This window comes from Mya arenaria, chromosome 2, assembly GCF_026914265.1.
Source record: "Mya arenaria isolate MELC-2E11 chromosome 2, ASM2691426v1".
Taxonomy (NCBI): Eukaryota; Metazoa; Mollusca; class Bivalvia; order Myida; family Myidae; genus Mya; species Mya arenaria.
In genome coordinates this window covers 43,297,437-43,316,209 of record NC_069123.1, presented here as the reverse complement: position 1 = coordinate 43,316,209, position 18,773 = coordinate 43,297,437, and the positions used below count along the sequence as shown (strand labels likewise).

General features: G+C 36.4%; 1 protein-coding gene across 1 annotated transcript; it reads right to left on the bottom strand.

Annotated features, from left to right (window-relative positions):
* Positions 1–862: 862 nt before the first annotated feature.
* LOC128242151 (zinc finger CCHC domain-containing protein 24-like) lies at positions 863–8,255 on the bottom strand. Its single transcript, XM_052959220.1, has 4 exons — positions 7,856–8,255; positions 4,730–4,876; positions 3,828–3,992; positions 863–3,565 (listed from the first exon to the last, which is right to left on the bottom strand). Exons 1-4 carry the CDS (start codon positions 8,096–8,098, stop codon positions 3,452–3,454), a joined length of 669 nt encoding a protein of 222 aa, XP_052815180.1. The 5' UTR covers positions 8,099–8,255; the 3' UTR covers positions 863–3,451.
* Positions 8,256–18,773: the final 10,518 nt, after the last annotated feature.

Sequence of the window (18,773 nt, the reverse complement as noted above, 5' to 3'; positions counted from 1 at the left end):
TAGAATTTGGTTGACGTCATATTATTGCGTCGTAGGATAATATAGAATGTACTTATAATTACTTTGCACTGAAAGAGGTCATTGGATTGCTTATCAAAGAAAACATAATCTTTGAAAGTTCATAGCCTTGTTGTTGTCATCAGTTTCATAGTCGTCTTGTGATAACTTTTTAAACGTTGGCCGTGACTATAAAAACAATTGATCTTTGTGTCAAATGTTATCATCATGTTTTGATCAACTTTGAAAGTACTCAGATTTTACATGCATGTTAGATTTCTCTGTTTTATAGGATTGACTTTTTATACTTACTTACTTTCATAAACAAACACCAAACAGCTACTGGCAAAATAGTCATTTTAACAGAATTTAGTAAAACCAAGTCCAAAATTATTCCATTTTCAAAAGCGCTACCAATGCTTTAGGAAAAGTAGAGAATTTCCTTATCACGTTTTTTAATAATATCAACAATTGAGCTAAAATTTGAACTGTGGTAATATTTTATCTTTGAAGCAAGCATTTTTTTCACCTTCACATGCAATTAAAAATTTGGACTGACACCATTGGTGATCATTCTCGTTCACCAGAGAGATGATGCTATGTGTACCAGAGATTTATCATTATCAAACCTCTGATGAATGAGAATGATTTAGATGTGTATAACATCAGTCGCTTTAAGAATAAGCTGTGGTCACCATCATATGAATCAAAGACATCCATGTTAATGCTCTTCTTGAAGGAAAGAAATGTGCAGACTTTTAATTCATAGTTTAGTTCATTTCTATGTTAAATATGAACTTGTTCGGCCATTTATTTTTTGATATGCAGCTGAACAGATTCACTGAATATAAAAACACAAGATCAGTTTAGGATGCGAAGCTAACTTTATTATTTTCAATTATTCAGTCTCAATCAAATCAGCATTCAATTAAAAGGCAGATAAAAACACACTTAAAACAAAATTAATCTCCAATAACAATAGTTTTCCTAAATTCCAATAACAATTACATTTTCTTAAAGTATAAAACATGACAAAATAGAGCAAAGAAAAACAAAACATAATAGCTAACACTAAATTATATATTATAAAAATAATGAAATGAATAAAAATTAAAACAACTCTACAGTTGATGAGAAATTTACAACAAACTGCTAACTGGATTTTCAAGTGAATTTAGATTTTTTTATAATGGAAAGTAAGACCTATTATATAAAAATTTTTTATAAATTATGTATAGATATATTTCTGAAGCCATTTTTTTCTCTCTTTGTAGAATGTTACAGGAACAATTGAGAAATAAAGTCTTATGAAATAGAAGTTTGCTAATTGCATACTAGTTTTATATATGCTGTTTTTACTATTTGTGTTTTTTTTTATCAGAATTATAATAGCCTTTCCTTTGCAATAAAACAATAAATTCAAGTGAATTTCTCAGCGCTGGTTTATGATTTGGCAACTTTGGGAACTGTCAGCCTTGCTTGGCTTAAGACAAACAAATAATAAATAGTTAAGTACAAAGATTAAATAAAAGAAAACCCAATATACTACAAACAAAATCAACATATATACAGACATGTATAATATATGTGAATTTAATTTAACCATTCTTGTACTCTCAGACTTTGAAATGGGTTAATGGAATAAAATTGTGATTTGTAAATGTCATATGACCTTTTTTAACAAAAACAAATCTTTCATCTGCCAAATATCTGCCACAACAATTTGCTAGCAGTAAATTAAAAGTAAAGTTCAAATGTAAATTCCAAATACTGCCATTATATTAATATACATGTAAACTTTGCAAAGTAATAAATGCTTTATCAACATTTTATTAACATCACATAAATTTTACTACATAATTTATATAAAAAAAATGCTTTACACAAACAAAACACCACTTCAGTGCAAAATATATACAAACAAATAGTCATAAAATGCAGCAGTAATAAAGTGGAATCTTTGTATATTATTTCCATCTAGCATATTAAAGGCGTATATATACATTTCATGATTTCGTAAAAAAGGACTATTCTTTCTCTTCATTTTACATTATAATTGTAAAGATATCAGAATGTGAGAGTATTTCGATTTCTTACAGCCATGGTCTTTACCATCAAACGTACAACCCAAATATTTACAAATCATATGTCTACTTTTGGTCAAATAGCACATTTGTTAGGACATAGTCCATCTTAATATATGTTCAGTATTAAATACCAATGAAATCACTTGTATCAAATTATAACTTTCCATACAATAATACCAATAAAAAAGACATAAAATAAAAAATAATAATCCTGGCAATAATGATGTGCTTAAATATGCTGTTTCTTTTAATGAAACATAATTCTGATAATAATGTTGTGGTCCTACTTTTTTAATTTCGTTTTTCAAAGGGATACACAAGTTAAAGGGACTCGTTCACAGGTTTAATTTTGGCAACGTTCTTTTTAATAACTTTGCTGAAATTGAATTAGAGTTGGAGAATTTTATGAACAAACTGGCAGGTACTTTTTGAAGAGAAAATTGTAAGCCTTATCAAATTAATTTCTATTAGTATTTCTAATGATTATCTGCTAAATAGGTTGTTTTCTGTAACTTTTTGACAAAATATCAACAATCTAATTTGACCCTTTGATGCGTTTATCATTTAGACAAACAATTTGTTCATGTTAAACATGGAATTATTTTCCTTGTCCAATCAAATGTGATGAAGTCCCTTTAATATTAAATCTTCTAATTTCTGTAGAAGTGTGATACCATTGCTTCTCTAATGGGATGAATGTGTTAAACTTTAAATCTCTTTTTTACAGTCAATTTATAGTTCCAAGGTGGTAAACTCATATAACCATACAATAAGATGCAAGTCATTAAAACATGTTTATGTTAGAAATCTTTCTTGCCCAACTTAATTTATAGACAGTTTCTAAAACCTAACATTTGGGCCAAGAGAAATTGTACAGATGTTATCCTTGCTGGCATGAATCATTGAAAAATGCTGTTGATAAGCTCAGCCAAACACTAATGTCTTTTATTAACCCATCCTGATAATACCATGCACATAGAAACAACAGATGTGCATTTAAACCTTCGTTTTTCAATTGTATCTGCTCATAGTAAGTTTTAACAAATATTTGTAAATGCTCAATACTTTCATAAACATGCGTTAATAAAGTACACTTTTTTACTCGAAACTGCGTTGTATGTATTCGTTGTATATGGTAAATCGTTTAAGGCAAGTTCAAAATGCACCAATACAGTTTAGTTCCATTTCAAAATGCATCGAAACATGGCCCTACATCTAAATAGAAGACTTACAGAGCCTTCTGTATAACCAACAAGACGTGTTGTGTAATGGTTGTGTGTAACCAGAAAGTTCGAAAGCGATGTAGTTGCGCCCCTTGTTTTCCACCAAGACATTGTTTCAATTGGCGGCAATACGAGACCCCTCATTTAATCCATACGACGGCAGTAATATCCCAACATTTTGCACTTTCCACAAAGGTGTTGGGGGTGAACTTTGCTCTGGTCACTAACATCAAGACCGTCAGGTTTTTCAAGGGGGCGCTGAAATAATAATATGATATATGTATTAAACATTGCGTTTAATATCACTATGGACTCATTAGGGTCCAATCTCTCTACGGAAGGCCCATGCGTGCTAGCTTAACAAAGCCTTTCGAAATCCACATTGCGCTGAACAAATTTATACACAGAATCACGAGTGATCTAATGTTACTTAGCTCATTATAATAGTTTCTTTTAAACCGCATGCAATGAAATGACGTGTATCTATGCCGTATGTAAGACGTCAGTTCCGTCGCCCTACCTGTTTATGGGGGTATACGTTGATGTGGCACTTGATGCATTCCTGACCCATATTGGCCCAGCTGTTTCCCGACATCCACTTCCGCTTACATTTGGGACACTTGTACTCCCCGAAACACCTCTTCTTCCCCTGATAAGGGGTCAGCCCCTCCCCTTTTGGGCGGGCCTGAAATAAAACATCAAATGTAAAAAGAAAAATTGCGCCGAACGGCATATCGTCAATTAAATCGAACTTGTTTTTTGTTTTCGCTCACCTTATCACAATTTTCACGAAATGTTGCCAGAACGTTCTTTTCTCTGTCGAAACTAGGTCAATATCACTTATCATTTTGGATAAAAAAGAACGTTCTCCATTATATCTAGATAAAGTTCAATGTCAACTTGTGTTTTCAAAAAAAGTAGGCCAAGCGCTTAGTACTACGTCAGACGATCAGTGTTTACAATGCGTATGCAACATAGGTTATGTTTGATGAAAAACCTCAAACGCTATGATATGGTACCCCGCTTCGAGAAGCGATATTTACCTTGCTTTATATAAAAAAGTTCTGCTTTAACAACATGTTCATAGCTCGTGTGTCCTGCGCACTGAATGAACGATTGTATGTCTGGCCAAACCACTTCAGAGTTCCAGATCAAATGCATACATTCAGTCAATGTACGCCAACTTAAAAAATATAAATAAAAAAATTGTAGACAAGCGGTGTAAAAGCAAATGTCCAGGAGTTGGCACTGTCAGGGTGATTGCCAATTGGCCTTTACCTTTGAGGCTAGAAAAGGATGCTATACTGCTGAGCATATTACTGTGACGTTTGATCAAGTTCCGTAGTAATACAATGTATCAAGTTACAGCTTAGACAAGGCAGACTGCTATTTTCTGGGACATTAAGGTTCTGAACGTTATACCTGAGGACAGTCCTTGATGTAGTGTCCCTTGGTGAAACAGAGGTGGCACAGATAGGTGGAGGGCGGTCTCTTGCTCGGCTTGGGCATAGACAGACACAGGTCGCTAAACTGGTCCGCCAACTCAGCCATGCCCCCCGGGAACCCGTTCTGTAAGAAGAGAGGATGTCACATTTTATATATTAAAGGAATAAAGTATAGCAGTTTTATAAAGTAAGGACACAGTGCTAAACTTGTATTTCAGGTCCGTTATGCTCATTGGGTCCTTTTTTGTAAGAAAAGAAAGGTAACATCTTATATGGAGAATAGTGATATCATTTTATATTTATAAAGTTAGATCTATAAACTGGTATTTCAGCTCCACCATGATCCCCGGTTACCCTTTCTGTAAGGAGAGAATGTGACACATTATATGAGGAGTATCTATAACATTGTATAAAGAAAGGACAAACACAGGTCGTTACACTGGTAAACTCCTTCCGCATGCTAACTGGAAACCTGCTCTGTTTAAAGCAAAGAAAAATAACACCTTATATGAGCCATACTAATAGCATTTTATAAAATAAGGATACATGTCATGTCAGCTTCGCCTTGCTCCCTTGAAACTCGTCTGTAAGGGGAGAGGGTACCACACTATATGAGGATTGTTGATCGCAACGAACAAACTTAGGACAGGCAAAACGTCGCCAGCTTCATAATGCCAAGGAGGGACGTTCCACACTTAATGACATGAATGATATATGATGATTATTGTGCGCTTCACAAAGCAAGGACAGACCAAGGTCGCAAAACTAGTTCACCGTTGGAGCTCCATCATGCTAAGGCGAGAGTGGCCACACTTTCTATGAGGAAGATTAATAAAGGACGGGCACAGGTCGCTGAACTAGTCCGCCAGCTCCGCTATGCTCCAAGGTCTTTAAAAGAGGGATTACATTTTATATAAGAAAATGCTTGACGTCCAGTTGTTGTTTTTGTAATGACAGACAGTCCGCTGAACATTGTACCCAAACTATGCAGGGACACGGAGCTATAAATCATGTAGGACTTATAGGTCCGTAACACATATTGCGGTCGTTTTGCGATCAACTGGCTTTACCATTCTTCAAGAGAACACGTTCTGTAAAAGAGGGGGTCACAGGTTAGATATTAACCGTATTTTATATGATTGTTAAAATTGGCCAACCAGCCCCGACGTGCTCGCAAGAGATACACACGCGTCACCCCACAGGTCATGCTATACATGCATGTTAACATTGACCCTATAGTATATAGCCATTATAGGGGCATGAGCTATTAATTTGCTGTGCACGCTGGCCGTTATTTAGTGCAGTACCGATACTAGTCTGTACATAGTTTCATTGCGACAAGGTTTAAGATGTCGCTCTTAACTTTTAGAATTCTGCATTGACAAATACAATTTTAAACACCAGAAAAAAACACGATCGTTCCCTTGTGTATTTATCAAGCACTTGATAAATTACCTATTCTAAAACGTACATGATATGAAACACATGTGCCTACAATAATCAACGCACGGGGCTTATCAGTAAACTCGCACAGTGCAATAGACATGAGATTTTCACATTCTTTTCCATCTGATTTCGAGACTGAAATTTATTTTTATCTTCAAGAGCACAATTTTCTCTGATTCATATGTACACGATATACAGATGCAGTCACAGCTCATTTCGAATGCACAAACCTCGCATACATAAATATATATACAATATATAAATAATATGTATGTCCATTCAACAGTGTTAATGTCTAACAAACAACAGTTTGATTATCGACGCAAATCTGAAGAAAGTTCGCAAGCACTAATAAGAAAAAGGATGGCGAAAAATTCATTTAAGGAAGTTTGAATGAACGTATCCCCCCCCCCCCCCCCATTTAAATTATTTTAGAATGCAGACTCTCAAATTCGATAATATTTTAATAATTTCGTTTGATCAGACTTGAGCAACCATCAACCATAGCAGAAACAATCCTCCCCGTGGTGGCGGACGGGGTGGTGACACATCTGGTCTCGCTTAGAGGAACGTGGGGTCACGGTATTTTATCGTACTGCTATCTTTCAGAAACCCGACCCCCTGTGACCAATTAGCTCGGCATCACCTACCGTAATGGTTTCAATTAAGAATCATGTCCCTGTGTGTAATGTGTATGCAATCAGGCTAATGTGTTTTTGTTTGCTGTTATTTCTAAGAGCTGTTTACAAACATGTACATGTTCGTTTTTTAAAAGTTAATAGCATGCATGTTTAAATTTATTCAATTATTAAACTCGTAAAATACTGCATGTCTACGAAAACTAGCTTTGTATTGCAAACATGCTTTTAAGCTAAGATATGATGCTTTTAATAATAATGCTCAACTTTAATGCTTTTAGCATGTTGAAATCATCGATAATTTATATTATGTATATGCACTCTCGTATTTATCAATTATTGCCACGTCATGTGTTATGTTATTGCTATAACGATGAACTATATATGTTCAAGTAAAAAATAAAAGTTCTGTTCTGTTCTGTTCATAATTTATTTTTTTTGTTTTGCTAAAACGATATTTTCTTTTTCTTTAAAGCAAGTAGTTTTCAAAGCAACTTTTGATATATAAATCTGAAGTATCCTACTTTGTCCACCCTAAACGTAATTTTTGTTGCATTATTTTAACCCAAAACACCAACAAATTATTTTCTTAAAACCCTCATTTAAAAGTTTCGTTAACTTTAATGTATAAATACGTGGTTAACACCATCACAAGGAATTGCTAAGAGGCTTCGGAAGAGAATTCAGCACCAGCACTGTTTAAGTTTGATGCAAGCAGTAATATAAGAATTAACCCTATTAACATCATAACAAGCCAGTTTATTAAGATATAATTGGCTCTGTGTGCTAACAAAGAAACATTCCAAAATTCAAACAGAAACATGTTATAAGAGTAAAAACAAATTATCCTATATCCTTTACAAACAACATACTGATATAAACAAAAACGAAACATTTGAGGGCGAACATGAAAACAAGTGGATGTGTTTTTACAATCAGTTTTTTTTCGAGATTGTTTATACATGTACTCTTCTTTCAAAACAGAAATGTTTTGAGAATGATTAATATTGTTAAGTTACCGGCAGTGTTCCCATAGTGTTCACGGCACTGTTGCCCCAAGGGTCGGGCTGTCTGGGGTACTTGAACATCGACGAAATCCCGTTAGAATTCACTTGCTGGTTCACATTTATCGTAGACGACCAGGGGTCACTCATACTGCTGGTGTACATGGAGGGGTTCTGCGACTGTCCGTCCGTCATGTAAAACCAGTTGACATTCTGTATGTTGGGGTAGAGACCCGAATTATCTAGAGCTAAGGCCATCTTGCCGGGTTGTTTATTCGGTCTCAAACAGAAAGTAAATCCACACACAACACACCTTTATCAAGTACACAACACGTCTGTTGCAGATTCTACTACTCCTGGCCTGGAGTGATTTCGGCAGTGCCAATCAAAGCATCGCACCGCCCTCTGATCTACAGATCATAGACTAGCCGCTGCGCTGATTAACGTCACTGTGTGATGAGTTTCCGTTTTGGAGAGTTAATTACCAACATAGTTTACGAACCCTTTTAAAAAATAAAGCCTGCATAATGACATAAAGAGTTTCCTTTCACGTACTCGTTTACATGATACTCATCTTTCGTCATACGTATTATATCGTAGTGACGTAACTGTGGTATCATTTTTAAATTGCATGTTTCCATCAGAGTTATGGCCCTTGATTAATCAAATGCATTCACGAAGTTCAAATCATGTGGCACAATTTCAAAAGCATTCCATATACAACCTAAGAAATGTTCAGCACGTATATAATAAAATGATTAATTTAAATATAATATAATCTATTCCGCCGAATTTCGGTTGACATTCTAAACGCAATGAGCACAGAGTTGTGGCCCTTGTTGTTCTTTACCATTTTGTCAAATTTATTTTGGTAAAGCGTATTCTAATTTCACACATTAACAAGTAAAAAACAACTGCAGCCGTTTAACAATTGTATCTATAAATTGCTTACCACGGAACTTTGCACCAAGAGACCATGCTCCAATTATACGAACATTTACTAACTCAATTGACCACATAGCCACAAACAGATTACAAATACATTCCAATTCCACCATGACACTATTCAAAATGATGATGTTTACTCTTGCAAGGGCATTCTCTCGGGCATTATGTTGATAAACATCGTGTTCGATACTCAAATGGAAATCATTTCTAGAGCACAAAATCAACTTGCGTAATAGCTAGAAAATAATAAATTGTACAAAAGTTCATTTATTGCTCTTGAACTATATTGCTATAAACTATTAACTAAACATTTTATCCCATTATAATATATTGAAGTGTGCTTAAAAAACATATAAGAACAATAATCAAACTATGCGGTTATGTGTTATTGCGATATTGGGGCCAGAGTTGCGTTTCTTGAATAGTGAACAATGGGAAAATATTTTGAGATATACAAAACTCAAAGATGCATGCATCTGGCTTGCAGTCACGTGTAGTGTTTAAATGCCGTCTTAGTTGTCAATTCAGAATCCATTCGACAATCCCCATCGATGATAGTAAAGTTGGAAGGCAGTTGGTAGTGAGTATAAGTTGGGGATTCCAATATTCAACTATCTACTAGTTGCCAGTTGGAAATTCGAATTTTCAATAACCTGCTAGTTGCCAGTTGGGGAATCGAAAAATCAGAGTTAAATGTTGATGTTCATATTAAGCTACTCGACTATTTCCAGTTGCCTATTCGCGCCCGAAATATCCAACTAACAACCAGTTGGTAGTTGGGGATTCAGATGTTGTCTTGTTTATAGTTATAAGGTACATATCTTAAGAACTCGAACTCAAAATGCATTTTTATGCATGTACACAGATGTATCTTCGTAAAAATCACCTTAATTCGTACATTCCAGTGGGTTATTCGCGAATGTTCAACTACAAACCAGTTGTTAGTTGGGGATTCAGATTTTTTTAAATTTCTTTATGGTTAAAAGGTACACATGTTAGGAAATTAAACAGTTCTTGTGTTTTTATTTATGTACACATATGTATCTTTCAGTGAATAAAACCAGTGTTTGACACAAAGATACATATGTGCACATTAATAAAAGTTGATAGTGCTTGAACCTTTTATACTGCGGTGTAATTACATTCACACACACACACGCACACACGCACACGCGCACGCACACGCGCACGCACACGTGCGCGCACGCGCGCGCGCGTGCACACACATACACACATACACAAACGATCATTCGCACGCCCATACACACGAACACACACGCTCTCACACACAATTATTACATGAATAAAACACAAGAACTGTTTGATTTCCTAACATGTGTACATTTTAACCATAAATAAGTTTAAATCTCCAGCGACCAACTGGTTTGTAGTTGAATATTCGCGAATAATCGACTGGAAATGGTCGAATATCCGACTCGGCGGATGTACGAACACTGATGATAGTGAATAATGTTGGAGATTTAGACTTATTTATGGTTAAAAGGTACACATGTTAGGAAATCAAACAGTTGTGTTTTTATTCATGTACACATATGTATCTTTGTGACACACACTGTTTTAAATCACTATTTTTCGTACCGTGATTCACCAGTCGGATTTTCGACCGATTCCAGTCGATTATTCGCGAATATTCAACTACCAACCAGTCGGCAATTGGGGATCCAAATTATGTCTGTTTATATGGTTTAAAAGGTCACATATGTTTATGCATGTGTAGTTTTTTCAATGGCTCTTGCAATTGAATGTAATTACGCCGCAGTATAAAAGGTTCAAGAACTATCAACTCGTAATGTAGTCATTCTAAAATGCCGTCCAGGCTTTTTTTAACGATGGGTAACCTGGACGGCATTTTAGAGTGACTACTCGTAATGCAATGTTATGCATTACAACTGTAGCCCTTTTGCCTCTGAAACCTTGGTTTAATTTCTTATGTATATTTTCCAAGACGACAGAGCCATAAAACCCACATAATGGAATTTTATGATTTTAAACATACTTATGAAGCCGGTAAGCGATTAAAGGGAGGGAAGAAAAGCCTACGTGCCTCCCCCATCCCGCAATAACTTCCCTTACATACAGTTGTATAAACCTTTTCTATTTGACATTGATCAATTAACATAGTAGGCTCGCGTCGTTAGGTGAGTTTTTTCTTTACATATCATTGACACATGACATTTACAAAACTTTTAAGCGCGACTTTTCGAAGAATCAGGAGTAAGGCGGCTGAAAATTGGTATACGAATAGAAGAGCATATGTCCAATTAGGGACTGTTTTTACATTTTCAATATTCGGAACAGTTTTGAAACTATGACTCCTCAAAATATACCACTGACGTCAATTTTGAGACGTCTCTCATATTTTTGCGTTCAGGCTACAATAACCGATAGTTTCACCAATTCTTCGTTTACCGCTAAGAAATTTAAACCTCAAGTGCGTTTTGTGAAAACGTTCACGCACATATATTTTTCGTTCTGTTGTTTTACGTTATTTATTTAAAATTCGTCTTTAACGTCATTTTTCGCGACAAAAACGGCGTCGTGTTTCGCTGAAAAAAAGTGCGCCTTTCTTTAATTCTTGAAAAAACTGCTCGTTTATTTTTTGATTTTTTTTTTAAAAACATGTATTCAATGTTTTATTACAAATCGTCTGATATCAAAAAAGGGTACCTCACCGAGTTCGTTTTTGCGCAGTATCAAATAATCTAACCCCTATACATGCTCTTTTTCATTGCGTATTGTTATAAAACGTTTAGCATGACGTAAATCGAACTATTATTTCGAATAAACCACTGATCAATAACATTTAACAGTTGTTGTTGATTTTAGTTAAATTGATAATTCAACATTGTTTTCTTCTGTTGAATTCCCAATAGTTAACGTTATTAAATCATTAAAGCAGTGATTATAATTGAACTATAGTTAAAGTGACATGCTTATCCAAAATCCATGCATAAACATGTATAACAAGATCAATTTTGTCTAATAAAACTTTAACTTCTTACTCAATTATGCATTTATTGAAAATATAAATTACTGGTTACAAGATTTTAACCGCGTGTTTAATAACAGAATGCGCAAAAACATTAAATTATTGGTGAATGCTAAAATATTTACTGTGTCTACTCTAATCTCGTAATGAAAAACTACCATGTTTTATGCTCATTTTTTCAAGTCAACTCGGTATTTCTCATAAGAACCTTTGTTTTCGACCAGTTTTCTGCAACCAAGCGTCAGACCACACACGACCTTACTATCACTGAAGTCAAAAATACTTATTTTATTTGCATGATGAATATAAGCTTTTTATTTATACTTATATATAGCTATATCCTACCTATATAAATATTTTGACACCAATATGCTATAATTTTAAACTGTACTACTATTGTATATAATCTTATTTATGTTCTACGTCTATCAATGTTTGGATATATTATGAATATGTCCAGCCATGAGGAAAATTAAGATATTGAGTTGAGTTGAGATGGGAGAGTAAGTGTGCATTTTTAAATAGTTACTGTAAGCTCATTTTGTTAAGGGTTGTTATAGCTTACACACAAACACACGCACAAAACGTACAATAAAGTCACGTACGCAAGCACTTTTAAAAACGCACCCCACACATCATCCCACACTCAAGCACGCGTACACACGCACACACACGCTCTTACACACACGCTCTCACGCACATGTACGCTATCACACGCAGGCATGTATGCACACACGCTCGCGCGCATACACACACACACGCACACGCACGCACGCACGTACAGCCATTGTACGCACGGCAGGGACATTGAATGCGGGATTAGGTAGCTATGTTGGCTTCTGTATCATTGGCATTGAATGCATCGCCGAAAGTTGTCTCATGAAGTTGCTTGTACGCACGAGAAGCTTTGATTGCGTGGTAAAGTCAGGAAAACAAAATAACTCGTTATGGATGAAAACAAACAATGCATTGATTAACAAAATTAAACATCTTACTGCACTAAAAACATTAACTTTAAGATCATCATTTGAGCCATTTGGAACATATATTTTATCATAGTGTGTGTGCGTGTGTATGGGCGTGCGTGCATCTACGAGTATGTGGGCGTATACGTGCGTCCGTGTGAGTGCATTTGTGTGAACTATAACAACCAATGATCTGAATCCCTAACTACACCTCTCGACTAGAGAACACGTTATGATCTGAATCCCAAACTACACCTCCGACTAGAGAACACGTTATGATCTGAATCCCAAACTGCACCTCTCGACTAGAGAACACGTGATGATCTGAATCCCCAACTGCACCTCTCGACTAGAGAACACGTTATGATCTGAATCCCCAACTGCACCTCTCGACTAGAGAACACGTTATGATCTGAATCCCAAACTACACCTCTCGACTAGAGAACACGTTATGATCTGAATCCCCAACTGCACCTCTCGACTAGAGAACACGTTATGATCTGAATCCCAAACTACACCTCTCGACTAGAGAACACGTTATGATCTGAATCCCAAACTGCATCTCTCGACTAGAGAACACGTTATGATATTATTCTCCAACTGCACCTCTCGACTACTGAATCCTCAACTACACCTCTCGACATGAAAACACGTTATGATCTTAATCCTAAACTACACCTCTCGACTAGAGAACACGTTATGATCTGAATCCCCAACTGCACCTCTCGACTAGAGAACACGTTATGATCTGAATCCCCAACTACACATCTCGACTAGAGAACACGTTATGATCTGAATCCCTAACTACACCTCTCGACTAGAGAACACGTTATGATCTGAATCCCCAACTGCACCTCTCGACTAGATAACACGTTATGATCTGAATCCCCAACTGCACCTCTCGACTAGATAACACGTTATGATCTGAATCCCCAACTGCACCTCTCGACTAGAGAACACGTTATGATCTGAATCCTCAACTACACCTCTCGACTAGAGAACACGTTATGATCTGAATCCCCAACTGCACCTCTCGACTAGAGAACACGTTATGATCTGAATCCCCAACTACACATCTCGACTAGAGAACACGTTATGATCTGAATCCCCAACTACACCTCTCGCCTAGAGAACACGTTATGATCTGAATCCCCAACTGCACCTCTCGACTAGAAAACACGTTATGATCTGAATCCCCAACTTCACCTTTCGACTAGAGAACACGTTATGATCTGAATCCTCAACTACACCTCTCGACTAGAGAACACCGGTTATGATCTGAACACCTTTTATGATATGAATCCTCAACTACACCTCTCGATTAAAGAACATGTCATGATCTGAATCCCTAACTGCACCTCTCGACTAGATAACACCGGTTATGATCTGAATCCCAAACTGCACCTCTCGACTAGAGGACACGTTATGATATTATTCCCCAACTGCACCTCTCGACTACTGAATCCTCAACTACACCTCTCGACTAGAGAACACGTTATGATCTGAATCCTCAACTACACCTCTCGACTAGAGAACACGTTATGATCTGATAGAGAACACGTTATGATCTGAATCCCCAACTACACCTCTCGAATAGAGAACACGTTATGATCTGAATCCTCAACAACACTTCTCGTTTAAAGAACACGTTATGATATGAATCCTCAACTTCACCTCTCGACTAGAGAACATGTTATGATCTGAATCCCCAACTGCACCTCTCGACTAGAGAACACCGGTTATGATCTGAATCCCCAACTACACCTCTCGACTAGGGAACACGTTATGATCTGAATCCTCAACTACACCTCTCGACTAGAGAACACCGGTTATGATCTGAATCCCAAACTACACCTATCGACTAGAGAACACCGGTTATGATCTGAATCCTCAACTACACCTCTCGATTAAAGAACATGTCATGATCTGAATCCTCAACTACACCTCTCGATTAGAGAACATCGGTTATGATCTTCTTCCCCAACTGCACCTCTCGACTAGAGAACACCGGTTATGATCTGAATACTCAACTGCACCCCTCGACTAGAGAACACGTTATGATCTGAATCCCCAACTGCACCTCTCGACTAGAGAACACCGGTTATGATCTGAACCCCCAACTGCACCTCTCGACTAGAGTACACCGGTTATGATCTGAACCCCCAACTGCACCTCTCGACTAGAGAACACCGGTTATGATCTGAACCCCCAACTGCACCTCTCGACTAGAGAACACCGGTTATGATCTGAATCCCGAGCTCCATCTCTCGACTAGAGAACACGTTATAATCTGAATCCCCAACTACACCTCTCGACTGGAGACGTGACACGTTATGATTTGAATCCCCAACTACACCTCTCGGCTAGAGAACGCGTCATGATCTGAATCCCAAACTCCACTTCTCGACTAGAGAACAGGTTATGATCTGAATCCCAAACTGCACCTCTCGACTAGAGAACACGTTATGATCTGAATCCCTAACTACCAACTGGATGGTATATTTAGATAATCGCGAATAACAGACAGGCAGAAGTGTATATTGTCGTAAACTAAAACGGCATTCAAGGTATCAAAAATATATACATGTATAGATAAAACAATAAGTTAATGCGGTCACAGTGATACATGGCATTTATATAATATGACAAAAGGTTAAATGAGGAGAAAAAAACAACAACAGAAAAACAAAGAAACAAATATATCTTAAACAAAGATAGAGGTATATACATATAATGCATATGTTGAAGCACGGGCTGGCTTTAGACGGAATATGAGTACTGTGGGTAATAGTTTTGTTGTCCATGGACTCTTTCAGCATATGTTAAAAAAATACGTGTTTGCTGCCTTTATAGATTTTACAAAAGCCTTTGATTATATTGGAAGGCAAACACTTTTTTGCAAGCTTATCAAACTAGGATTGAGAGGAAAAATTTATGATATTGTTAACCAATATGTATATAGATGTTAGATCAAGAGTTAAAAGCAATAATAAGGTCAGTGATGAAATAAGTAGTAACTTAGGTGCAAGGCAAGGGGAAAATCAGCTTTTGCAATTCAAGGGTCATAACTCTTGAGTGACTGGAGTGACAAGGGCGGTTATCAAAACTGGCAGAGATACTCTGCCTATACATATTCTGACTAAATGCTATGGTTGATTGGTCCCAGCTAAAGGTAATGATTGGACAAACTTCGAAAGTCATTGATGGATCAAAACCGATTTAAACCATTTTATATAAAGGGCGATAATCATTAGGTCCTCGAACAATATGGCTGGTTATCGATTGTTCGAGATATTTTGTCCATACACATTCTAACTAAATGCAGTGATTGAAGGCCTCTGAAGTTGTTGAAAGTACAATACCGATTTTAGCTAATTTATATAGTTAAAGGGCGATAACACTCGAGTGATTCAAACGATATTGCTCCCAAACACATTTTGTCCAAATTTGGTGATAAAATAAGATAAGAGTATCATGAATGATAAGTGCCACACCAAGATGTCAATAAAAACGAAAAAAAAAATAATGTAAAAGGTGTAATTACAATTATTACAAAAAGAGTTCAGACTAAAAAGGCCAAGTACTCACTAGGTATAATGATATATCATTAAGTAGTATATTACACTAGGTTGGCAGCTATCGCAGTAATTTAGTAATTTTAGTAATTTTTCAATTTTGAACGTTTCTGAAGTCATAGTCCTCATTCATCCATGATCGAAGATCATTACTTTCTAAAGCAAAATTTCAGTCCCCAACGAATCTTAACAATGTAGTTTGGCAACCATGTTTCTTTCTAAAAGCACATAAAAAGTTCTGAAAAATATTACTAAAATATGCCGACAGCTAGTTGCTCACTTAATACTTTCTGATATCAAATATTTTTTAGATGATTCGGCCAAAGGTTTCTTTAGTTATTTATAGGATCGATTTTAAGTAATTTCTATAATTAAAGGTGATAATTGTCGATGAACTCGGTCGAGATAACTGCTTTAAGAACTGATCTGAGATATTATGACCATACACATTCTAACCGAAGTTGGTGATGTTTGGACAAATGCTTCTGGGCGGCGCCCGCTCGCCCGTAAACCGAAGGTGAAACTATAGCACGGCGTCCCGTTTTATTAACCGATGTATAGAGAGACAAAATTGCCGTGGGGACGGTCATTGAAGCTTCTCATATTCTTCCAAATATCGATCCTCGGCACCCAGCGAATCATAACCTGTATGATAAATAACCTATATTATCAGATAGGTTATGATACGGGGATCTGGTCATTTCGTAACCTTTCCATTTCGTAACCGCTGAATCTTGGATATTTCGTAACCATTATGTTAGTCAATTCGTAACCAAAACGGGATTTGCACGGTTATTACAAGTTTTAGATAACTTCCGGGTCTTGTTGAAACGGCTATTTTCGCTGTTTTTTTTTTTTGTATAATGTATGACAGTTAATAAATTCAACTGCAGTCTACGGCAATAGAGAAACCGTTAAAACGAAGATAACACATTAGTAGTTGAACGCTGGCGTGAGTATTTTATTTACTTTTTACTTAGTTTTTACAGATACTCGGAGCCGGATGTCTCACTCTCACTCCCAGAGTCTGAATCCTGAGGCTGAGCCTCAGTCTCATCAGCTCATAATCAGCCTTTTGGGAATTCGACCGGGTTCGTGGTGATTGGGAAAAAATGCGTCATGTTGACTGAAATATTGGGAATTTCTCTTTAAATGAACAAAAAATTATTGATAATAAGTATTAACTCAAATAACAGATCCTCACTTTGGTAAAGGTCCCAACAATAGTAATAAGATCTGTTTGAGAAATATTATTGAATAGATACTTAAATACACTATGAACTGTTATAATATAAGGAAATAAATGATTATGACATACTTAAAGTTCAGATTTAGGAAGCTTATTTTCAAGTTGTCTCAAGAAGTTGTAATAATAGAAAAAGGTTTATGAGAAGCTTTGAAGTATCTTATTTCAATTCTGTTTAAACACTACTGGTTGACGGTACATTTCCGGGCACAAATCCCGAACACCTGCTAAAACACGCGTTTGATCAATACAGGAGCATGCCTTGGTCATTTTTGCGAAGTTTCATATTGTTGTGTATTTTCCTAAAAATGCCATACAATGTTAATTAGCTGAAAGATGAAAATGTAGCACATAAGGGAATGACGTCAGAGGGCGCATGTGCATCTTTGAGGTCTTGCAGTTATGTTGACTTATATTCAAGATAATTATAAATCACCCTTTACATGTAAATACTTCATGAGATAATGTGTTGGGCCCCAAGAGTTATGGTCAAGTTCAAGGTCGCTGTTGCTAAAAATGGAATAATGGTTCGTACTGATGGTTGACATAGTGTGACCAGATATCTCATGAAAGGTCTCTGGAAAAATCTTCATATATACCGCTAAGTTTGGTCGCAATATGTCGACCATTGCCTAAGTACTTCAATAGTAACCATTTTTATTGAAATAGTAACTTTGACCTTGATCCTAGGGGCCTCAAACACAATCCCATGAAAGGTCTTCATAAAATCTTCCTATATACCAAGTTTGGTCAATATATGTCAAACCTAGCTAAAATAATTTGATACATAAGGTGACTGATGCTGTCCTCCCACCAGCCTCCCCACACAACGACGCAAGTCATATTAATACTTTTCCCTTTGTGAAAACCTGGGTAAGGATATAAAATTATGCCTGTCAAAAGAAATAAAAAAAATGAAAAAAAAATCAATCAAGGACTATTTCTAAGCTTGCCGGACAGAGCCGAGTTCAATCGTAACAACTCGGCCATCTCCGGCAAGCTTCAACATAGACAACTGGCCGAGGTGTTCGTTTGTGCTTTACGGTGTTTAGCCATACCAGTAAATAAGTACATCACAAATGAAATAACCAAATCCAGTGGCACTTGACACTTTAAATTTCCAACCCCATGTTCCTGGGCAACAATGATGTGGTGGGGTCCCGGTCGCAAAAAGGAAGGCAGCAAAATA